Below are 24,301 nucleotides of genomic sequence, written 5' to 3'. Positions count from 1 at the left end.
ATTTACTTGTGTCTGCTCTTCTGTCTCATAGCTATCAGATTAGTTTCAAGGTAGATGTGTGTCATCCTTGCTAACTGAATCTTTTCTTGATCTTGAGCAGATTATCAAATATAATTACTCTTGTAATTATACCGCTAGCAGATAATCTTACTCTATCAAGGGGCCCAGTGATGCTATAGCTCGTATAGAGATACGAGGGACAAATAGTATTCTTGGTAAACCATCACTACCTCAGCTAAGCCATGTATACCGAAGAGCTACCGTTATAACTGCATTTTACCGACAGCGTTTGATAACAATCACACATATACATTTCTTAGTAGGAAAGATGAATACCTCATACTGTAGAACTTGACACTGAATGAAAACATAAATGACACGAACACAATTCTATTTAATGTTTCATTCGGGGTCTGTCAAATACCATGTTCCTAGAACATGTATCTATGTGATTAAAATGACATCTCGTGTCAGGTGGCTTGTAAAACTTAACCATCTTTTAATCCACATACTAACCTTATCGCGGTAATTAGTGTTCCTACTAATTACCTTGGTCAGTGACTTTTTAAGAGTATATATCATCTATATTATGGAGTTTCACAATTTCAGTCATGAACTAATTCATTTAATTATTTTAAAATGCATTTACTATTTATTGTGTTCGTTTGCCTATCTCCGAGCAAATGGTATATGTTGACAATAATCAAATAATTAAATTATTCTCTAAAAAAAAGAAGAAGTTGACATCATTGAAGCAATCTAACTATATTTCCTTGTGTATATTTGAATAAAATAAATTATTAAGAATCAATGTCAAGTCCTTAATTAGTGTTATCTTTAGATTTGTGATATCCAACTAACAAATCAAATCAAAGTTATAAAGAGTTATGACATCACTACATAAATATATTAAATGTCTTTTTTTTAACATACACTCTAAACAAGAAAAAAATTTTCTTCATAAAATTATTTAAATCAAAATATTAAGATTTCTCTAAAAAAAAAAAAAAAAGATGACCGCCCGGACCACAGGCGGTCTGGTCCCTAATGGACCGCCTCTGGCCCGGGCGGTCTGCTAGAGAGGGTGGGCCGCCCGTAGACCTAGTAGTCGGGGCAATTTAAAAAAAAAACAATGCAGAGGCAGTTTTAAAATATATTTTTTTAAAAGTATTAATAAAAATGGCCGTAAAGTGAAGTAAAGCCTTACCTTTATGTCACAAAACATCTTAGTCCAACTTGATGTTACATTACATTAGAAAAGCACTAAGGTAAGTCGACTATCTCTCTATCGATGTGCAACTACTAAATCTTAGTTTGAAAATAATTAACAGGGATAAAGTAAATAATGCAATTACCGAGTATGATCAGGAGCAGAATTAGAAAAAAAAAAAAATATGACTGAAATTTAAGATGCACAATATGATAGATGGAATTTTAATTACTAAACTACAAGTAAACATTTCTTATTTTATGAGAAATATTGAACTACATAAAAAGTTTTTAAAAAAATCAGTTAAAATTCAATATACATATTTAAAATTTTGAACTATAAAACTGACTATCTCTGACTAACCTTTAAATTTGCCTCTATTTTTTATTTTTTTATGATCAGCAATGAAGTACCGCCAACAATATTGATTTTCATTAATAAAAAAATATATTTACACGACTTAAGTTACAGTCCCTTGAAAAATCCAGGATATAAATATTACAATTAATATAGACTTTTTTTTTAATGATCAGCGGCGATTACCGCTAACAAATATATTAATTAAGAAAAAAAAGTTATTTACATCAGAATCAATATAGACTTAACCTTCCACAATAATCCGCCCCTAATGACAATCAATATAGGTATTATTTTCAAGATGGATCTTATTATCCTGGATTTTTTTTTTATTTAATTCCTAGCCTCTGCTTTATTCTTCCACAGTAATTTGCATCCACACGAGGGCAACCTGTCAACCTTAAACGGGGCCGGGATGACTATGTACAGTGCGGTCACTAACAAGTATTTATTATTTTTTGTTTTTATGGAAGTCTTGACATATATATGTGACAAAACAATGAGACATATCCACAATTCGTTTATGGTAATTCTGCTTTTTCTATATCAGATAAAATTTCGTTACTAGTCTAAATTACGTAGTGTATACATAGCGGAGTCAAATTACAAAAATGCCCCTGTTAAGGAGCGCCAAGGAACCGATGTTCGGTTGTCTTAATCCGTAAGTGAAAGCTAAGGAAACTAATAGAAGGGGTAGAGGTGCCTTATGGTCCGGGCAAAAGGAGGCTAAATGAGGTGTTCTTAATCCGCACTAAAGAATCAGTGTTCGGCAGGATTAAACAACTAAGGAAGCTAAAGGAAGCGGATTAAGCGTTAAGGACTCTTAATCCCTTGTTGCCAAATGGCCCGTAAAGTTCTATAATCTGATGCCCTGGATATAATCAGTACTGTTTTGTACAAATATTGTTACAATCTGATCCGAAATTTTTATTAATATAAAAAATATTAAATTTCAACATCTACACCCCATGCTGAGAAATTTCGAAATCTGTCCAAACTGTATTTTTTTTTGCGAAAATTCAGTCTAAAACCACAATTTATTTTTGCGGTGAATTCCACAACCATTCCAAAACCGCAAGGTTTTTCTGCGATTTTAAGTTTTTCTTATTATTTTTTAATTAAATAGAAATGTTTATAATTTTTTATTTTTTATTGAAATATTAGAAATATTTTTTGAAACTAAATATAATATTATAGAATTTAATTTATTAGAAAGACTGTCAGTTGATAGGGATAAAATAAGTAGTAATTTTTCATATCACCTGATCTAAAATATTGTTATTTATTGAATTACAATTACTCATTTTCTATAGAATCAGATTCATTTTTGTTATTTTACTTGATTTTGGAGAATTACAGATTTTTAGTGTTATTAGGATAAAACATGCATAAAATGAAGCAATTCAGACACATAGTCTCAGGGCGTGCGGATACCCTCATCCACATACGACCCAGAGGGCTTCCGCGCAAGAAGTTATGCCATCCATGCGGTTTACTAATGAACCGCATGCAACTTAGGCATCCGCACAGACAATTGCCAGAAACTGCCAGAACAGCGGTTATAGCTCTAACTTGTCAACCAAGGCTTATATATGCATCTGGACAAAGAGAAATTAAACATATCTCTGGACTACCATTCATCATTCCACACTAGAGAGTATACAATTCAATGTAGAATATTAGGTTAGAACTAGGGTTTCTCTTATGGAGGCTATGCAAGGATAGAAGAGTAAAATAGTGAAGTTTCCATTAGAAGAGAAGGAAGATGCATGATCTGAATATGGTGTGCATGAGAGAAGAGACAGCATAAGTATACTCCTTCCATCTCTCTCTATTGTTATCTTTCTTCATTTCTTTTGTCTCTTTTGTTGTTGAACCCGCCATGAGCGGCTAAGCAACCATTTTCTAGGGTGAAGAATCTAATATTGAATTCTTATGAGTTTAATCTAAAGATTTATTTATATTTATCATTTGCTTATGATCTGAATTCTTTCTTAGATTTACTCTTCATATTACTACTTGACTTGGTGCGTTCTAACCTCGAAACACATGAAGATGCGCACTGCATGGTATGCGTATAAGGTTGACCAGTAGGAATATGGTACAATTATCTTAGATCCAAATAGAAAAATAGACGTAACTATTGATCTCTTGTGATCCGAACTTTAGTTAGAAACTTATTGGAATATAGATCTGTAGATAATTGAGACCTATCATTAATCTTTATGCAATTGCTTAGGATTAGGATAGTACCATCCCCTTACCAGTCCTACTCAATTAGGGTGTTATAGCGTAACTGTGATTAACACTATAACATGATTAGCAACTCTCAGATTGCATTTGATACCAGTACATGGCGTGTGCGGTTCTCATCAAACCGTGTGCGATTTCGACTAGAGTGAAACTAGCTGTGTACGGTTTACGCAGTAGCATGCAGATTGTGACAGAACCGCATGCGATTGATTAACTTTACTTGACAAGTTTATGCAGTAGCATGCGAATGGTGACAGAACCATGTGCGATTGCTCACTTAACCATAACCTAGATTAAAGGAGTTTGAATGATAGAATGTTCGAATCCCTAGAAGCCTCATCTTCTAAACAACTAATTAATTACTTACTACACTGTTCTAAGTGAACATTACAACTAAACAATCAAACAACAAAACAACGAAATTAATCTAAAAGAATCGGTAACCTAGACTTGATTTGCGATTAGATCTCTTAATACACCATCCCTATGGATCGAGACCCCAATCTATACTATACTATACGAATTGATTCATGTGCTTGTGAATCAATTGTATAGTAGACAATTAGGATTATAAATATTATTAGCTCTGATTTTGACTCATCACCAGTTTGCCACAAATAACCCAGATCAATATTTTTCAAAACGGCCTCCTCATATTCAAAATAAGTTTCCCAAGTATATATTTTGATCCGGATGGAAGCTACCGTTTGCAGTATCGTAGGAATAAATAAAATCACTCATCTTTCATGTGCCAGATGTAGATTTAAAGTTCAGTTTCAACTGAATTTCTTTACTTGAAGAAGAAAAAAATAAAAATAATTAGTAGATACCTCTATTGCTTGTATGCTAATTAAAAGATGATTTCATTTTGTAATGAAAGGAACCAATTTATTACATTGTGAATTAATAGATTTTTGGGGGATGATGATTATTATGTAATAATATAATCCAAGCATACAATGTTAGGGGGATGAGGAGGGTTCAAATGCACCCAAATGCACTCTATCTTTCAAATCCTTTTTTTTCGTTTTCAAAGTCCGAATAGTCAATCCGAACCGTTAGATGCGATATATATATTAAGATGTGCTTGGAGACAAAATTTTACATTTTTTGGAATTTTTTTACTATTTATTAAGCCACTTTGAAAATTGCTGATTTTATATTTTCTGGACCATTGGATCATCGATTTTCAAAGTGGTTTAATAAATAGTAAAAAAATTCCAAAAAATGTAAAATTTGGTCTCCAAGCACATCTTAATATATAGATCACATCTAACGGTTCGGATTGACTATTTGGACTTTGAACACGGAGAAAAAGAATTTGAAAGATAAGGTGCATTTGGGTGCATTTGAACCCTTGGGATAAACTGAAAATATTCCTAAGGTTTATATATATGGGTTAACTGGGGACCAATATTCCAAATGTTAACATCAACGGCTGTCTCGTTGGTTGCTAATTTACTAAAATGTCCCTATCTGCCAGCTTGCAATAATTAATCACTTAATCCATGTTAATTGGTCCATGTGGGCGTCTAAGTAACCGTCCGAGTCGTCATACAAGTTTTCTTTGTCTGGGTAAGCGCAGACATCACTCTACGGATCTTTGTTTTTCAATTTGTCAATTTCAATTTTGAATTTTAATATACTATTAGAAGGTACGTACTAATCAAAATTTAGAAAAAAAAATTTAATTTTCAAAATTTGACTTTCATAATCATTAATTAATATGTCTGATTGCGTATCACTACCAGTCATCAATAATGAGATGGGATACTTACACTATTTTTTGGTGACACCGGATTACATCTTATATTTTTAAAATCCAAACAGTCGATTCAAACCATTCAACATGATGAATATATTAAAATGTGTATGCAAATCAAATTTTATATTTTTCTGAATTTTTTTTTTACTATTTATTAAAATTCAGATCTGAAATGAAGCAGATTCGGATCGGATAACCGGATCCGTTTTCATCCCTACTTCCGTTACATCGCCACTTTGGACAGTAGATTTTTTTGTTTTTCTGTAATTGAGAGTAATAATAAAAAAAAAAAAAATCACTGATTGGATCTGGTGATGTCATGAAAAATTATGTTGGATACGTCATCGAATCGATTTGGCTTTTGTTTTCGAATGGAATGCTCCAGACAAACAAAAGGTGAAAAGGATCACTGCAATCATTGAGAAGAAAAATAACAAATCCGGATCAAAATTCATGCATGTAGTAGTGTTTTGCTATACCCAAAACGGGTTAAATCCGTTTTACCCGGCCCGTACCCGTTATCCGTTTGACCCGTACCCGTTGCCCGGGTCAAACGGGTAGACAGGTACGGGTAATATATGGGCCGGACAAGGCATTTGAAAAAAAAATCCGTTGTACCCGTACCCGTACCCGTTACCCGTTACCCGTACTCGACCCATTACAAAATTTGAATTTCAAAATTTTTTTGGCGGCCTCCTTTTAAAATTCAGATCCAGTGCAATTCCTCACTGAGTAGAAATAAATCTGCTACAATCCTAAGGGATTGTAGGGTCCCTCCAATTCCAAATCCAACCTTTTATTTAAATCTGCTACAATCCTAAGTAAATCTGGGCCGTTCGTTTCTATTAAACAGAAAAAAAAACCCGTCCGGACCGGACCCGTACCCGTGGTACCCGTACCCGTCAACCCGCAACGGGTACGGGTAATAAACGGACCGGATAGAGGTTTTGGGAAAATTACCCGTCTACCCGTCACGGGTTTTACCCGTACCCGACCTACCCCTTTACCTGTCCTACCCGTTACCCCTAACGGGTTACCCGGAACGAGTCACGGGTAACCCGTTAGCAAACCACTATGCATGTAGTAGTGAAATATCAAAGGTTATAATTTGAATCCATTTGATTCCTAAAATTCAAAGGTTCATTCTGAAAATTAGTGAAATATTTGATGAGTTTGTTTCAACTTTCAAGTAAATGGTTTTATTAATTTTTTTTTCTTTCATCAACTGTATCCTAAAGTATGTTTGACTGCAAAATAAGAATAGCTAGAATAACTTTTTTGTCATTTATCTTATTAAAATAGTTAAATTCAACCTTTTTTTTTATAAGAATAGACTATTCTAATGAGACAAAAGAGTTGAATTCATCATTATAGCTATTCAACTCTATCCAAACAAAGAACAAGCTATTCCGAATAATCTTGCTCTAAGAAAACATATCCATGAACGTAGTCATGATTTTTATTAGCAGTAGACAATTTTTTTTACGGATATGTCTAGTGGATTACTGATTAATGTGAATTAAATAATTCAATCTGTAATTTCAGAAAAAAAAAAAAACCTAATTCAATCTGTGAGTTATCCAAAGCAAGCAAATTTTCTTCAAGAATAGACATCAACCTATACATAGGCTTATATCTAATATTCAAAATCTAGAAGTAGAAAGGTGCCTACCCTGACTCAATATAGCTCCCCCGTTGTAAATGTGTCCAGTAAAAAGAAAAAAAAAAAAAACCTCCTAAATGTGATTTTTCGTGAACATAGTAAGAGTAGTTACCTTTTTTACCGATATAGTGATATCTATCAAAATGACTAAATTCTTCATTTTGACAATTGCTAATCAATCTAGCTTTGAACATTGATATATACAAGTGTTGTAAATTAATTAAAAATCCGAGTAACTTATAACATACATAATTCTTTATTAATCGATACACCATTGACTCGTTAAAGATATTTTTAATGAGAAGTTAATATTATAAATGTGTTATGGGAAAGTTAAGAGAATATGTGACAAATTTACAAATTTTATAGTTAATATGATTTGATTTTAACGTGCCTGTAAATGACAAAAAATTGACAAATAATTTAGCAAGAACTGTATATATCTTTTACAATTTTTTTATTTGGAGAATTTCTAGGAGTGTTTTTTCTTTTTGAAAAAGTAGATATTTTCATTTGTTTCATTAGAAACATAAACTGTTCTTACAAAAGCAGAGATATTGAATCTCTGGATTAGATCTAAGCATGATATTAACTAACTCATCACTGGTTTCTAAGATATACCAGGAGCATTTCTAAAGAGATCAAATACTAGTCTTAGCACAGTACCTAGAGTAGAGAGATGATTTGATAATAGGCCATAGCTTCGAAAAGTTTTCAATCATAGAAGCTTATCAGAAAAAACAGTAGGTAGCATTTATAATTTTTGCATGTACATGCATCACTCACAAAGTACATGAATTTTAATGGTTTGAATTTGTAGTTCTAAGTCAATCCGATAGTTTTTTGGAGATGTGCTCACTAATCCCTCTTGGTGAGCACATCATACCCTAGTTTTGCTCTTATATTTTTCTAGCAATGTTATAAAAAATATTGAATAAACTTACCATATAAATGGAAGTACACAGAAATACTTTTCAGAAATAACTAGTATATTATAAATTTGAAAAATTATTCCTGCACTTTATATTATGCATCTCTTATCTGCACTCCGAAAGTGTTTATACTTAAATATACAAGTTATCTGTATTTGAATTCGGAAATGATGATATCTGATATATATATATATAGAGTTAGGCTGGGGTGCTATGGATAGCATAGTGGCCTCCCGTGCTACGGCTCAATATTCAAGTTTTCAAAATCCAAACGGTCGATCCGAACCGTTCATCTTGTTCTTCATATTAATATGTGTTTGGAGACCAAATTTTACATTTTTTGAAATTTTTTTACTATTTTTTTAGATAGGTAGAAAATCAAATATCTTAATGGTGCAGAATTTTTTAGATCAAGTGATTTTCTATCTAGCTAAAAAAATAGTAAAAAATTTTCAAAAAATGTAAAATTTGGTCTCCAAACACATATTAATATGAAGAACAAGATGAACGGTTCGGATCGACCGTTTGGATTTTGAAAACTTGAATATTGAGCCGTAGCACGGGAGGCCACTATGCTATCCATAGCACCCCAGCCTAACTCTATATATATATATATATGAGTCCAGCTAAATTGCTGCCAGGAGCATTTCAGACAAGTGCTGCCGGGGCTATATTTTATTATGTGATGTTCAAACAACAAATTCAAACCGTTAGATGTTCAATCTATATTAAAATCTACTTGGAGACCAAATTTTACATTTTTTGGAATTTTTTTTACTATTTATTAAGCTGGTTTGAAAACCGCTGTTTTCAATGCTGCAGAAATTTACTGAAAACAGCGGTTTTCAAACCAGCTTAATAAATAGTAAAAGAATTTCAAAAAATATAAAATTTGGTACTTGTTTCACCATAAAAAAAAAATGTAAAAATTTAGAACCATTTAAAATTAATTCCGCTCCATTATATTCATGTTAATTTTTGTCAAGTAAAGATAAATTACATCTTTCAACTTCAAATATTCACAAAAATGTTTTAATGGGTTTTCAATCTCGCTTCCATTCACAAAATGTTGTCACTTGTCAGAATATACACGTTTATATTCAACTTATCACATTTTTGTTTGACAGGATGGAATATTTTTAGAAACCATAAATAAAAAATTAAATTTTACCAAACCAACTTGATTGCTTTGTTTTTTACAAAAATCATAAGAACCGAGATGTCATTTCGGTCCCTTTTTTTTTCTCTTTTGGGACCAAATTGTCATTTTGGTCCCAACCGTTTTCACAGATTTGGAAAAAAAATACGTTGAAAAATTGTAAAAATATCTGAGACCGAATTGACATTTCGGTCCCAAAAATAAATAAATTTCGGGACCGAAATGACATTCCAATTCTTATAATTTTTATAAAAAAAAAAGTAATCATGTTGGTTTCATAAAAATCTTTTTTCTAATTATGGTTTACAAAAAAAATTCGACAGGATGCGTTTGCCTTGAATGAGTTTTTGATGGTTGTGCAATTTTTTGCGATATATAGCAGCCCTTCAAAAGTAAATTAGTTGACAGCAGACAGCAAGAATGTTCTGCAGTGAGAGAAGAAAGAATCAAGTAGAATCAAACCAAGAGCGAAATGTGCGAACAGGTTCCATGAACATGAAAGCACGGCACCATCTTGTGAAGTCATGCATCAGACCGGAACAACTGACTCGGTACTTGATCACGACACAATGAGTTATTTTTGCCGAAATCTTTTTTTTTTTAAATTATTTAGAAAATATCATTGTCAAGAAATAACCAAAGGTATATACCGAAGAGAAATTTTAATTATGGGCCCATTTGAATAGTTAAAACAATAATGTAAGAAATAATATTATTTTAATAACAAGTAGATTAAAATAGCATAAAAAATTAAAAATTGTACTAGTTTGAATTGTAGGATAAATAAATTTATATGACAGCCTCAACAAAATATATGAAATTACAGATATCCTGTATTCAACTTATATATTGTATATATATTAATTTTTTATGTAGTTTGAAAACCATTCGCTAACCATGCACTGAGCTGGTTGAAAATTAATGGTTCAGTTTTGTCGATATTTGACCAATAACTATATATTTTTCAAATTATTCAAATGTAATATACAATCTATTTAAATTATATAAAGCATATCTATATTTTTCAGTGTTATAAATAACGCGTTATAGCGACACAATAACGGAACTATAGCATTTTTTTTGACCTAGCTTGCTAATCTATGAGATAAAAGTGTGCTATTTCAGCTACAACCACTATAGCGGAAATAGCGGTCTGCTATTTACGCTACATGCTACACGCTACGCGCTATAGCGCACGCTATGCTCCATAAGCTTTTATATAAAGACCCAACTGAAAATTAATTTTAAAGATCAGTTTTTTCAAGGTCCAAATTGATTTTGCTTTTAAATAGAAAAAAAGATAGATAGTTTTTTTAATATGTTTATTTTTTTTTAATAGAAAAAAAATATAGTTATGTTATGATGCTTAATTAGTTTTTTTTTTTAAAATGTAAAAAGATAGATAATTTATGATATTATTAGAGATATTTTGAATATCAATTTGAACTGTACTGGTTCAATATGAAGATTCTAATTCCTTAATCGATTTTGTATTACTTATTGCTCTATGAGGCTTTAGATAATATTGATAATTAGTAAAAATATAAAATATATTTTTCTTAAACAAAAAATACTATGTACAATAGCTTTTATTATAGCTATGCTAGTCGCAATAGTTTTTTTTTTAATCTTTCCGTTATGACGCGATAATCGCTATTTAGAACCCTAATATTTTTCCTATAACTATTTTATCAGTTTCCATGGTTGTCGAATGAAAATTGATTATCAATATATTTTTATGTATCTTCTGGGTTCTGATGAACAATAAAATTGTTATGTTACGTGTGAACAAAGGTTTAAATAGCGTTTATCGCGTCATAGCGGATTAATTAAAAAAAACAGCGCTATGTCCAAATAGTGCCGCTATAGCGCGGAATAGCTCGCTATCGCACTGATAGCGCCATAACTTTTATGGTCTGCAAACGCTATAGCGTGCTATTTAGAACCTTGCGTGTGAATGTATGATGTGGAATTAATAGACCACTGATACATTGTATATATACAAATTATCGATGTATGGCGCTACACATACAAACCAAGATGTTATTTAATTATTGAATTCATCCGCTTAAAAAAAATGGAGAATTTCATGCATCAAAAGTTTCAAAATTACGTATTTTTCTTTTAAAATTCATAATATCATATTAATCCTTCTAAAATTCAAATTCACACAAATTTATTGACTTTTCCATTAATACTTATTTTAAATTCATAAAGTATCAATTTTACTCTTTATTAAAAAATAAAAAATAGGTAGCATGTTTAAAAGAATATCTAATTGGCAGTTTTGAGAGCAATGCTTTATTTTTCGTTACTTGCAACATACACAAAAGCATATGCATAAATACCACTGTTAAAGTAGAGAAACGAACTACTTATGCATAAATGCCACTTTGCAAGTAGGGAAATTGATTAGAAGACATAACAATTTTCTTATACAAACTACATATTAAAAAAAAAGAATAAAATTGATACCTTATGAATATAGCATGAGGTTTAATACAAATGCTAATAAATTGGTTAAATATGTAAGTTTTTTAAATTTAGAAAGGTAAATATGATGTACTGAATTTTAGTGAAAAAAATATGTAATTTGAATGTTTTTAAGGGGTATGCATGAAAATCTAAAAATAATAATAATAACTCACACAGAGAGAACTACAAGAATCTCGTTATTTACTATCCGGGTTTCAAAATATTTTTCTATTTTCTCAAACTAAATAAAATTTTCTTGTATAGTCTAAATAGATACAAATAATTCATTCTGTTAAAAAAAAAATTAAACATTTAAACATACCTCTTCTTTTTGTGTAAAATTCGAAAGGACTTTATTTTTTCATTCAAAAATAGCCCGTTATTTGTATCTTATTAACTAGTACAATCAATACTATTTAGTTCTTATATTCAAATAAAATTATCACTATTATATAGCTCGTCACATCAAATTAGGTTTATACCTACCTATCACATTACACTACTTCAAAGCTGACTAATTAATTTTGTACAACTCCTAGAAAATAAAATTACTTGCAACTTGCAAGAAGAAATGATGAGACTTAAAGAATTATCATGTTATATGTTCAATATTATTTTTTTTACTTGAGTTGACCATCAGTGTTGTTTTAGAAAAAAAGAAGAGGAAGTGTGTGAATTTTCCAGTCAGATGAGTTAATGGAGAGAGAGGATGGATATATATACGGGTGCTTGCAGATATAGTGACAAATGAATTATTCGGATTCAGTTCGACGAGGTTAAAATTTCGTGATTCGGTAATAATTCATGTATAATTCGGAAATGATTAGAAATTATTCAGATCTGATATCTTAGTTTTGCAAGAGAACCAAAAAATAAAATGTTTTGAGAAAAATTCGGAAAAAAATTCGCGAATAATTTGTAAAATTTGTGAATTATTTGGGTTTAATTCGGTCAACCAAATAATTCGACATTTAATTCGGCATCACCAACAAATCAAATTATTCAAGTTTAATTCGCAAATCTTGTGACTATGCTTGCAACTATTTAGCAAATATACGAACTGCATCCTTTACATGAAAATGTAGATAATGATATGAGACTAACGATACAAATGGAGAATGTACTTAGCGGCTTAGCCTAGGGGCAATTTTCCAAAAAATAAATAAGAGAAAGATATTTATTGTATTCAATAAGTAGCAAATCTTTGGAGAATAAATATCATTTACAACCCAGCAACCACTACTACTAGTAGTATAGTACATAAGAGAGCTCAATCCAACTTGTCAAAACCTAAGACATTAACAAAACGAAGCAATCTTTCTCTCTCATCCCATATCCTTGGAGAAAAGCCTTCGAGAAATCGAGTCATGCATCCTGTCTCTCCACTATCTCTTTCCTCTTCTCTCTTTCACCCCAATAATAGCTTCTCACCTTTGTGGCGAAGTTCCACCTAATCTGTTACCTCTACACAGTACCATAGAAGAGGAGGAGAAGTAGAAGAAGAGAAAGCTAGCGTTTAAACAACAAGTACAATCGATGGGTATAGTAAACGATGATGTGGTATTGGAAATCCGGGAACCCGAATCAGCCGGTGAGCCGAGTGTTTTAACTATCAGCTGTCCTGACAAGACCGGGCTCGGATGCGACCTTTGCCGAGTTATTCTCCTATTTGGATTAAACATTGTCAAAGGAGGTGATTCAGAAGATTAGATCTATTCTATTCTTTTAAAAAGAACAGTCAAAATGAAAAACAAAAGGTTCTCAGTCAATTGCAGCAAATCTTAAAATTTTGCTTCTTAAATTGGGTTTTTGTAAAACAGACATGAGTACTGATGGGAGGTGGTGTTACATAGTGTTTTGGGTTGTGGGGAGAGGTAAGAGAGCCACACGATGGGCTTTGCTCAAGAAAAGGCTACTGGAGATATGTCCCAAGGTTTCGATGGTGCTTGTGGCCGATGAGGTGGAGCTTGTGGAGCAGAGGCCTCAGGTTTATCTTCTCAAGTTCTGTTGCTATGATCGAATGGGGCTCTTACATGGTACTTTTTTTACTTAGCTTTTTGAATTTGAATGCATTTTATTTTATTCTCAGCTGTTCTTTTGCTATTGGATAATTCTTTTTGTTCTTTTTAGCATGTTCAGGATTTTCCATTTAATTTGAATTGCTAAAGTTTAGGAGGTTATATCCTTTGTTCTTGGATTTCTATATAATTTGATTGAATTAATTTCAAGTCCAGAAAAGGGTAGCTGGATCTTTTGAGAGATTTCTTTCTTTTTTAAAAGGCCCTATTGATAACTTATTCGGGGGTGAATCTCTGGAATGGATAACGCTTTTAATTCCTTTCCTGATATTATTCTCTTTTGAAGTCTGATATAACTATAAGGCATAATTTCTTCTGAAATAGTAAAATAATCTTCAGATCCATACTTTTCCTTTTCTATTGGGGATTTAATATTTAATTGAGAGATAATTAATTATGGCTAAATTGAAATGGGTGTATGTAGACGTGACACATCTAGATGACCCCTCTCACAGAAATTTGGTATGACTGATCTATTTGATTGTATTCTGTTTGAATAATTTTGGAAAAATAAGATGTTACGTGTATAGATATGTAACACTTACTGTGAAAGCTATTTCTAAAAGCGGGTCTTGAGATTTTTATTCCTTCAGTCAATATGTATTTTTGCTGAAAACAAAACAATCTAATGATCTAAACGTTTGAGATAATTATGGCTGATTTTGGAATATGTGGGTGTAGATGTGACACAAGCGTTATGTGAGCTGGAGCTAACAATAAGGAATGTTAAGGTTTCCACCACACCCGATGGCCGTGTACTGGACCTCTTCTTCATTACTGACAACAAGTCTCTCTCTCTCTCTCTCTTTTTCTCTCTTTTTAGCCCATCTATATTACTTCATCCCTACATATGTAGTTTGTTTGCCGGGAAATAACCACTGTGAAATAGCCCATCTATATTACTTGCATCTTAGAGGGACTGTTCGGCAACAAAGGATTAAGAGTGAAGGATTAAGAGCTTAAGGAGCGTTAAGGAACCGATGTTCGATTGTTTTAATCCGTGGGTAAAAGTTAAAGAAGCTAAAGAAAGGGGTAGAAGTGCCTTAAAGTCCGGGCAAAGGATTAAGATCCGAACAAAAGGAGGCTAAATGAGGTATTCTTAATCCGCGCTAAGGAACCGATGTTCAGCAGGATTAAGCGGCTAAGGATGCTAAAGGAAGGGGATTAAGTCTTAAGGAGGCTTTTTGTTGCTGAACAGCCCCTCTGGGATTTTATTGAATGTGTTTTGCCACAATTTAGTATAGATGCAATTCACGAAGTTCTAGGATTTTCTAGAGGCCGATAACCTAATTTTATGAACTCATTATAAGATACTTGTTGAATACATAATTATCAATATATGTATTTTTGCGTAATTTTTTTTTATTGCAATATATGCATTATTGTCCAAAGAAGAAAAGAAGTACTGGCAGGTTGGGTTAGTTGTTGACAGCTATATATAAAAACACATACTGGTACTGAATATATTTTCTTTTATGATACTGTTCAGGGAACAGCTACACTTGAAGATGCGAAGAGAAGAGACATGTGATAAGCTGAGTTCAGTTTTAGGCGACGCAATGACAAGTTGCGATATTGAAGTGGCCAGTGACCCCATATCATGTTGTGTCAATGCTTCCTTGTCTCTACCGCCAACCGTCACAGAAGAGATGTTCGCCCCTGAGCTTCCCAAGGAAGAATCGTCTCTCTTCCCCCGCAGTTTTCCTTCCTGCAATTCATCTGGAAGTGGAAACAGTAATTCGTTGTCGGTCAAGGTGGATAATCTGCTGAGTCCAGCGCATACACTTATCCAGATTCAGTCTAGGGACCACAAGGGGTTGTTGTATGACATTATGAGAACTCTCAAAGATTATAACATTCAGGTAATTTATCATTAACATAAAATTTTGAGTTTTCATATGGTTTCAAAAAGGCACCCAAATTAAAGAAGGAATTATCTTGTTCGAATGTACTTGCCTATTGTTAGTACAAGGACAGAACCAGTACAATATCAGTATATAGCATTCATCTTTTTTACTTACCAGTCAATTGTCTCCAAAAATATGCTATCTAACCCGTTCGTCCTTGTTCTATTAAATTTTGATAGCTGTCTTACGGGAGATTCTACACAAGCCAGAACAGAATCTGTGAAATTGACTTATTTGTAGTGCAAATGGACGGTAGAAAAATAGTGGACCCACAGATCCAGGAGGCATTGTGTTTCCGTTTAAGGATGGAGCTTTATAGGCCATTGCGTGTTATTTTAGCAAACCGGGGCCCTGATACAGAGCTCCTAGTTGCAAACCCAGTTGAAGGCTCTGGCAAGGGACGACCTCTTGTTTTTTATGATATCACGCATGCATTGACAAAACTGCAAGTTCGTATCTTCTTGGTAGGAAAATGTTCTCCTCTTTTGCTTATAACTTTTGATAAATAACTTGGGTCAAAAATTTGACTAACTACAAGGTAAGAGCTGAACACTGATGGTGAAATTTTGTACCTAAAAATTACTTTGCACAATCTTGTTCTCTCCCAAAAGGTAACAGATTGTAATAAAGTGTTTACTAAAAACCAATTTTTCCTTTGACATGTGAAGAATCAACAATGTCAAGCCCCTAAATTGGTTTTGCACTCTGACCCTAAATGGAGATAAAAAATCAACATTCACTCTTGGAATTTTGCAATCTTTCTCTAATCATACATTTACATTTTCACTCCTAATAACAAAAATTTGCAAATTGGCAACTAACTATATTTATGTTGTTTCACCTTAGGCTGAAATAGGAAGGCATGTGGTTGGAGACAGAGAGTGGGAGGTATACCGGGTGCACCTAGGGGAAGGCCATGAACTCCCTGCCTCACACACCAAAATTGTGGAACAGGTCAAAAAAATGCTCATGGGATGGGACTGATTTATGATATATTTGTAGCTTTGTACAGTTTTTCAGTAGTTTATGACATTGGTAAAGGTAACCGATGTTGTTTTATCTTTTTTTTTTTTTTCCGTTGTATTTCTAGTAATATTGTACATTCAGAGATATTAGTTCACAATGTAGTTCCTAGATGTAGAAAATCTACTTAGTAAAACAAATAGGAATGAAGTTTAAGAATACCTACGTAGCTCATGTAGAATATGTAAATTTGCAGTTGAATGGCAGTTACCAGTTCTTGTACTTAGTAATTTTGTAAAAAAGATAAAAAGTGTTTTTTCTACGGAAAACTCTTAGATTCCTAATTCTCGCTCTCATGCATCCATAATTCCATATCAAACAATTGCCGGAAAGAAGCGTCCGAACTATTTTTCTATTATTTTTAATACAAAAACAAGAACCAATTAATATGTGAAATATAATAACGCATATGTATATACTGGTCTGTGATGATGTCAGTATGTCTAGGACTCTTTTTGTCTTTGAACAGTATATGTAACTTAACTCTGTTTCTTAATGAAACTGGGCCAATGGCCTTTTTAACAAAAAAATATGTATATGTACCGGTCTGTATAAACTAACAGGCCCAACCCACTTATCTGCATTGAATTCTCTTTCATAAAGGCCTTGAAAAGCCCATTTTGTAATCAATATTGCTTTTGAACTCTGCTCTTTCTCTCTCCGAATTTTCAGGAATGGTAGGGGCGATTACGACGCGGCGGTCCGGTCACCTCCTCCCGCTCGTGATCCGGTCGACGACAAGAGACCGGATGCTATGTTATTCTTCCCGGGTCGGACCGGGTTCAGGCCCGGTTCCTCCGAGCTCGAGCTGCTCTGATCCTTCCTCCAACGCTTCATCATCTGCGCAATCGAACCAGAAGAAGCTGTCGCACCGTTTATCTGCCGTCATCGACGCCGTCAACGAGCGCAAGCTGCCTCCTGAGCTCCGAGGCAGAGGTAACGCCGTCAGGTAGGTCCAGAAGATCTCTCTGTTCACTGGTTATTGTGTCATTTTCCTTCTTTTATTGAAATTATGTTTATGCTTAACACCTGTTTAATTGGCAGATTTATTTTTGTTATTGGAAGCCAGAAATCGTTCTCATGTGTTAGTATTATTTCTTTAGATTTCTCCTGGAATTTCCCAACAGTTAACCGGGCAGTTTGAAGCACGATCTGAGGTGTAAAGTGTAACTACTGCAAGTTTATAGTAATTAGCTTATATTTATTGTGGTTTGCATAAGGACTTTATAAATCAGGATATTAAAGCCCTACTGGCGTGCCTATTGATACAAGACATGTGCAATTATGTTCATTCAGGTACCTGATATGGTTTTACCTGCACGAATACACACATTCATGCGCCCACACACAATAGCAAGATTTTTACCGTTGCCCAAAAGCAGCCTGTACTGATTATAGTATTCCAAATTTTTTTTGAGGTTTCATCACTTATCTGTAAAAGCGACAGTAACTTTACATGTTAATTTGCCTAGTTGGATGAAAATTGGCGCCAGATATTGTCAGTTTTGTGCATTTGGTTCATCACAAATGGTTTTACCTCTGTGCACACCGAAAAAGAAACATGCAAACAATTACACATGCGCAGCCAATGTTTTAACCATTGCAAAAATATGTTTCTTATACAGATGTTTGTATTAATCTAAACAGTCTGGTGACGATTCATCATCTACCTGTGAAACCAAGATTAACTAGTTTGATTTCTATCTATCTATATAGCTTTGAGTTAGCGCTATTCTTAAATAGTAGCTATTCTAGCTATTCTTAACCTACTATTCTCAACAGTAGCTATTCTAGCTATTCTCTAGTGTATCCAAATGCACCAAATATACTTGATCCATTTTAATTACTGGCAGTCATAGATGTTATGACCGGACAGCCCTTTCTTTTAATTCCTTGCCAAATATCATTTTTCAGGTCAGAAACTGACATAGTTAATGTAGTGGAGCAAAGAATCTGGCATTCAATGGAAGAAGGCCACTTTGAGAATCTCCCGGGAAAGGGGAAGCCACTCAACTTGAGCACAAACTCCCATGCAGACCCTGCAGAGGATACCCTTTACCGGATCCTCTCAAGAAATGGGTGTGCACCTGAGTGGGTTGAGCTCAATAAAGAAATCTGTGGTCTCATCCGTGGCTGGCGACTAGCCCTTGGTCGTGCCTGGGGGAGTGCCAAGTGGAACGAGGAGAAGGAGGCTCTCATGGGCCAGATGAAGGAGATAAACAACAAGGTGATATTTCTTTTTGCTGATTACTTAAGCTGTGGTTTCAATTAAAAAGGGTATTTTCGTAAAGTGCAACTAATTTGTCACAAAAGTTTAAAACATTGGGACTTGCTTTTTTTTTTTTTCTTAAGACTTAGAATGTCATAATGTTTACAGGTACTTGTTTGTTGATAAATGGGTCCTGTAATCCTATCATGGTTTTACTAAATTTTCAGCATTTATGTATTGATTTGGAAGTAATTGTATGATTTAGTAGTGCTGCAGGACTAAATTCCCTTTCATTTTGCACATATGCAGTATTTTATTTGGGATGCTCGAGGAATAACTGTTTTTTTCTTTAAGAAATTTGTAGGTTCTGAGGTATAATTTAATTGTACCATTTGGTCGGCAAATGTTTGGGCTCAACTGGGATAAAGAGATAGCCAAGCTAGAGGAAAACAATCTGCAGTAATTGGTATACTCATTTTTTTCTTGTTTCAAGTCTTCCAATTAAAATAGGTTTCGCAAAGCAAAAGAGTTTGAATATAAAACAATGGTCTTATGTCCAAGATTTAGTTATTATCTGTTTATATATACCGTAAATCACGAGAGATCTTTCTGCGTCTTCTTTTTTATTTTTGGCACCTTATTATTAAGGTTTTGCAAAAGGAAAGAGATCTTTCTGTTGATTGTAGTGTAGTATTATCTTTAGATTTAGTTATTACTTATTTATGTAAACAAAATGAGGAAATGTTGTATATTTTTGTTGTTTACTAAAAATAATATTACTTTTTAACCGATGTTTACTGTTAACCTCAGTGGATTTTGCAAATAGAGTTTAATGTGTGTGCATTACAAAACTTGCTCTACAGAGAGAGAGAGAGAGAGAGAGAGAGAGAGAGAGAGACCTTGGTTGGAATCCACATCCTCTATGGTACTGGACCGTGTACAATACACCCAGCCGGGATGTTTACAATACTACTTGGTGCGGTACTGCACTGGATCTGAATTCCCCTTTGTTGCCACTGCCAACATTTTCAAAGAAAGAAAGAGGAGCCCTTGGCAATCGCTGCCAAGACTTTCAAGATAGAGAAATATACAGTGTAATTAGTCTGTTATATTCTCTGCCTTTTACAAACATTTCATCTCGGGTTAATTTTTTTTCTGGTTAATATCAGTCCTAAGTTTGACCCTGCCATTATTTCCGTCTATCTATTTGAACAAAGAAATTATTTCCAATAATTAAATCCTTTTCATATTCCTCAAGCACTCGAGTGAGTAATGTCAGTCACCATCTGTAATGCAATACATGGTTGATCCACTGGTACCTGTGATTTGAGTAGAAATTTCATTTGTTATTGCACTCTTTTGAGTTGTGATTTTTAGGGAAGTTGATTTATTTACTTACAAAGTGTCCTGCTCCAAGGATCCAGTAAAAATGAAAATTCTTGTAAGATTTTTTGAAGGCCTTTGTACTTCGTGATTCAGATTCTTCACAATATAGAGGTTCTCTTTTGGATTCCATGAAGTTCTTCAGTCCTTTCCATCTTTAAAAAGAAAAAAAGTACATACAATAATCATGTTATTTATTCCTTTGATGAACCATGGTTGGATAGCTGATCATGAAGATTCTTGTAAGGGTGTGAATTGATTGACAACAAATTAACTTGCAATCATGACAAATATTATCAAATTTAGTCATTTTTTTTGAAGTAAAATTGACAGTTATGTTGTTCACCCTATTGATTGGTTGTGATATCAAAATTAATGAAATGTTATCAAATATGCATTATGTAAATTTTAAGTTATTTAATGAAAAATAGCATTGCATAGAATTTCACAATATTTAATGAAAAATAGATTACAGTAAGTGCTGGATTTTAAAAATTAAGTCATTTTTTATGTTAGTCAAAATTGTTGCCAATAAAATCCAATTCTTTTAAAGATGCTTACTTGAGCTTCTGGATCCATGCTTCTGTTCCTTTTGTTGAGCATATCAAATCAAGCTTCAAGGCAACAAAAGAAGTGTCATAATTTTTCAATACTGTAATATGAATATAATTAATCATCTTTTTTTAAAGTCAATTGATAATTCCACCAAGAAACCTCCAAAGTAGGGTAGTTGTTCTTAAGATCCGATCTTGCACTTTATATGTCCATACTTTATTATAAGGTACTTTTAAAACAGGTCGATCACATGCCTAGGTTATTTGTTTAACCTATTGGTTGGTTATATTTTTTCAGATCCAAATGATAAAAAAAAGGGATTAAGTTCCAAAAGCTTACCTGGCCATTGTATACAGTTACATTGACACCAAGAGATAGAAGCTCATCGACCTGCAATAGAATTTACTACTAATCAAATCTACTTGTTGGCAAACAAAATCATTAATTAAACTTTAGAATTTAACAAGGGGGTATAATAAATTGTACCTCATTGATCCTTGGTCTCATGAAATCAGATTTCAAAGCCTCAAACACATCATCAGATTGACCTCCCCAACTTCAAAATAGCATTAATACAGAAAAGAAAAGTTCAGTAAATGAGATAAATTAAAAAGGGGTTCTTTTGAATGAATATAAATTCACCTTATGTTTTTTGGTATAATCCTCAGCTTTTTCCTAATAACTGTGTTCATTGGATCATCGGTATCTCCAGTACTTGAGGCTTTGGAGGTAATATAGTTAAAATACCTTCTCCTAACTGGCTGCAGTAATTTCATATCTGTTGTAGGTTGAGATGGCAGGTCTTCATTCAATAAGTTATAAAAATCCTGTAATTCATATTTTCAATGTGACATCACATTAATTTATGAAATGTTTCAAATTTACCAGTGGAAAGAAGACTTACAACATAGTTACTACTTGTGCGTACAACATCTTCCAATTCATCCCATTTCTGCTCTGCTTCTTTGTACTGCCCATTTTTAAGTTGATCTTTAATTCTTACTGCCAAACTGAAAAACAAAATTGTTATTGAAAAATTTGTAATCAACAAATAATAATTTCAGTAACTTTTCCTACATGAGAAATGACGAACCTGTTAGATTTTTCAGCATCTCTCTTGTCAAGCCTTGACATGTCCAAGAGTAAAGGACCCCATGACAACTAAACGAAACACCCATAATCAATGAAAAAATAATTAAAATTTAGTTCAAATGTATTTCAAATTATTTGAATTTTGAAAAAAAAAAATTCCTCAACACTTACCACAAAATCTTCTGGCGAAATCCAGCTATCTCCCAGGGCAACTCCTGTTCATGTACATTCTATAAAAACTATCTTCATTCAACTTTTTTTAATATTATTTGGATGAATTAATACCTCCAAATTTGAGATTTAGTGTCTTTGCATTAACAGCCTTCACAATTGATAAGCCAGCTGTGACAGCAAACTTCCCACCATAAGACTCGGCCACAATAAATAAAGGACTTCTCTGCAATTCTGAATTTTTGTTGTATAGTTTTCGCAAAAGTGTGGTTAAGTCTTTTGCCGCCTCTTCATCACTTTTCACAAGTAGTTTGGTGTCTTCTACAAAGCTGTATCCTGTCCCCACTGGATTATCCTATCATAAAGAGAAAATTATTCTTCTAATTAATTCATCCAGTTGACCTTTCAGTGCACTTGTAAAAATGACAACCAAATATTGGCCTAAATAAATATGATACAAATTTTCTGTAGTTAGAATAACAGTTAATTTTATCTTCTCAGTGCTACATTGGTAAAATGTTTAACTAGGAAATTTTTCATTATAGCACAGAAAAGGAAATATACAGAATTGTATACCACGAAGAGAAGATCGGCTTTTTGAAGCCATGTCGAAGGCCGAGCATTCAGATCCATGTCTAACGGTCCGATTTCCATGAAATTCCCTAAAGCTACACCAGAGGCACCCTAAAATCATGAATTAATGGTAAATATTGAATCAAAATATCTTCATATTATACAATTAAGAGACTTACCGGACCGCCTTGCAACCAAAGTATCGTCGGCCATGTATTTAGAGAATTCTCGGTTCTTCGAGGACTTCTGTAAAGCCACCAAAACATGTGTGCTTCTGCATTATACAGAAATGTGTAAAAAAAGATACAGAAAAGAAAACAGGGATTGAATGAAATAAAATTAAGGATTACTTGGTCTGACTTGAACATAGCCCCATTGTTCTGATTTATCAGCGGTACCCGCGGCATTTGAGAAGTCGGTAAGAAGCAGAGAGAGAATGAGAAAGGAGAGAGACAGACAACAACAGAATTTCACCATGGTCATGAAGAGAGATGGAGAAAGAAGAGAATTGAATGATTTGTTAGCTCTAAGTTTTAACCCATATACATCTCTAACTACCTTGACTTCTCTGAGTTGTGATTTCTATGTTTTACGGCAGTTGAAGAACCTTAGATAAGCGTCTGATTTGTTTCTCTCTCTTTCTCTCTGATTCTCCCTCCTACTTCACCATCTGGAATTAACTACTGTACGGTGGCGACATGGGTACTAGAGAGAATAGTCAAGGAAACCCTGTTTTCTCATTAATGCCCAACAAATCCCCTACTTTTTATTATACAATTAAATGCTCTCTTGTATTTTTTTATTTTACTTTTTTAAAAGTAAAAAAATTCAGGGATTTTTTCAATAAATCATAATTAAGAAAATGTTTTTTACTGATCCAGCATGATTATTTTTTTTTTTCAAAAACCAGAAGGACCGGAGCGCTCCTCCGGTCTTAAAATTTTTCTTTACTCAAGACCGGAGAGCTCCTCCGGTCTCCCAAAATTTTAATCTGTTTTATCCATTACAATTGCATGTGTCACAGAAGATCCGAAAAATTATAAACAAATCAAGACCGGATGGCCGGTCCGGTCTCTCCAAAAATTCATAACCAAGACCGGAGGGCCGGTCCGGTCTTAATCCGTTATGTGTAAAAGATTCCTTTCACTTTATGGTTTGAGATTTACTCTCAGCCGGTGCCTATTCGGGATTTTGCAGGGGGCCCAATATTATTTGTGCTTTGAGATTGGTGCGAAGTTAAAGGAATGGTCCAGATTGGTCCGGCTACAAATTTTTTCTATTAAGCAGTCCCAGCTTTTGAGCAGATTAAAAGTTCGATTTAGAGAAAACGGCTACATGTATTTTGATATACTTTATACCAAATTAAAGGTATGGAAGTCTAGTTTCCAGAAAATATAATTTCTCTATACAAAAATATTACAGATAAGTACAGTTTTAATGATTAATGGGCAAAGGTCAGAACAGCTACAAATTTTTTCTATTAAGCAGTCTCAGAT

General features: G+C 33.4%; 3 protein-coding genes and 1 long non-coding RNA gene across 6 annotated transcripts; 2 read left to right on the top strand and 2 right to left on the bottom strand.

The window, feature by feature from the left end:
• The first annotated feature begins 13,057 nt into the window (after positions 1–13,057).
• Positions 13,058–17,044, top strand: ACR10 (ACT-like superfamily protein). The gene is made up of 6 exons (XM_078326534.1): positions 13,058–13,507; positions 13,635–13,850; positions 14,574–14,679; positions 15,382–15,754; positions 15,979–16,263; positions 16,646–17,044. Exons 1-6 carry the CDS (start codon positions 13,351–13,353, stop codon positions 16,781–16,783), a joined length of 1,275 nt encoding a protein of 424 aa, XP_078182660.1. The 5' UTR covers positions 13,058–13,350; the 3' UTR covers positions 16,784–17,044.
• LOC144576231 (uncharacterized) lies at positions 13,732–15,375 on the bottom strand. Its single transcript, XR_013518620.1, has 3 exons — positions 15,207–15,375; positions 14,515–14,705; positions 13,732–13,853 (listed from the first exon to the last, which is right to left on the bottom strand). It is a non-coding gene; the product is annotated as an uncharacterized LOC144576231 (long non-coding RNA).
• Positions 17,045–17,429: 385 nt separating the features above from the next.
• On the top strand, positions 17,430–20,272 carry LOC144576230 (uncharacterized). 2 transcript variants are annotated; one of them, XM_078326537.1, is made up of 3 exons: positions 17,430–17,771; positions 18,737–19,049; positions 19,386–20,272. In XM_078326537.1, exons 1-3 carry the CDS (start codon positions 17,497–17,499, stop codon positions 19,407–19,409), a joined length of 612 nt encoding a protein of 203 aa, XP_078182663.1. In that variant the 5' UTR covers positions 17,430–17,496; the 3' UTR covers positions 19,410–20,272. The 2 variants fall into 2 exon arrangements, with proteins under 2 accessions (XP_078182663.1, XP_078182662.1); XM_078326536.1 differs by having other exon boundaries at positions 17,438–17,771; positions 19,396–20,272.
• Positions 19,522–23,348, bottom strand: LOC144576228 (serine carboxypeptidase-like 51). 2 transcript variants are annotated; one of them, XM_078326532.1, is made up of 13 exons: positions 23,156–23,348; positions 22,985–23,079; positions 22,809–22,916; positions 22,347–22,587; positions 22,233–22,276; positions 22,063–22,130; positions 21,874–21,979; positions 21,612–21,796; positions 21,456–21,525; positions 21,309–21,359; positions 20,976–21,028; positions 20,431–20,569; positions 19,522–20,350 (listed from the first exon to the last, which is right to left on the bottom strand). In XM_078326532.1, the coding sequence occupies exons 1-13, from the start codon at positions 23,286–23,288 to the stop codon at positions 20,285–20,287; spliced, it is 1,359 nt and encodes a 452-aa protein (XP_078182658.1). In that variant the 5' UTR covers positions 23,289–23,348; the 3' UTR covers positions 19,522–20,284. The 2 variants fall into 2 exon arrangements, with proteins under 2 accessions (XP_078182658.1, XP_078182659.1); XM_078326533.1 differs by having other exon boundaries at positions 20,207–20,350; positions 22,985–23,076.
• Between the last annotated feature and the right edge of the window lie 953 nt (positions 23,349–24,301).

Source organism: Carex rostrata, chromosome 25 (assembly GCF_964058835.1).
Source record: "Carex rostrata chromosome 25, lpCarRost1.2, whole genome shotgun sequence".
NCBI classification, from domain to species: Eukaryota; Viridiplantae; Streptophyta; class Magnoliopsida; order Poales; family Cyperaceae; genus Carex; species Carex rostrata.
The sequence above is the reverse complement of the archived record's forward strand: the minus strand, read 5'-3'. Positions and strand labels throughout refer to the sequence as shown.

Bases quoted from the DNA above. Each gene is read 5' to 3' on its own strand.
- LOC144576230 (XM_078326536.1), top strand. From the start codon at position 17,497: ATGGTAGGGGCGATTACGACGCGGCGGTCCGGTCACCTCCTCCCGCTC. The intron at 17,772-18,736 runs GTAGGTCCAGAA...ATCATTTTTCAG, and splicing joins GGCAGAGGTAACGCCGTCAG to GTCAGAAACTGACATAGTTA. The intron at 19,050-19,395 runs GTGATATTTCTT...AGAAATTTGTAG, and splicing joins TGAAGGAGATAAACAACAAG to GTTCTGAGGTATAATTTAAT.
- ACR10 (XM_078326534.1), top strand. From the start codon at position 13,351: ATGGGTATAGTAAACGATGATGTGGTATTGGAAATCCGGGAACCCGAA. The intron at 13,508-13,634 runs GTGATTCAGAAG...TTTGTAAAACAG, and splicing joins ATTAAACATTGTCAAAGGAG to ACATGAGTACTGATGGGAGG. The intron at 15,755-15,978 runs GTAATTTATCAT...AAATTTTGATAG, and splicing joins TCAAAGATTATAACATTCAG to CTGTCTTACGGGAGATTCTA.
- LOC144576228 (XM_078326532.1), bottom strand. From the start codon at position 23,288: ATGACCATGGTGAAATTCTGTTGTTGTCTGTCTCTCTCCTTTCTCATT. The intron at 21,797-21,873 runs GTAAGTCTTCTT...TATGAATTACAG, and splicing joins GCACAAGTAGTAACTATGTT to GATTTTTATAACTTATTGAA. The intron at 21,029-21,308 runs GTAAGCTTTTGG...GTTGCCTTGAAG, and splicing joins TAACTGTATACAATGGCCAG to CTTGATTTGATATGCTCAAC.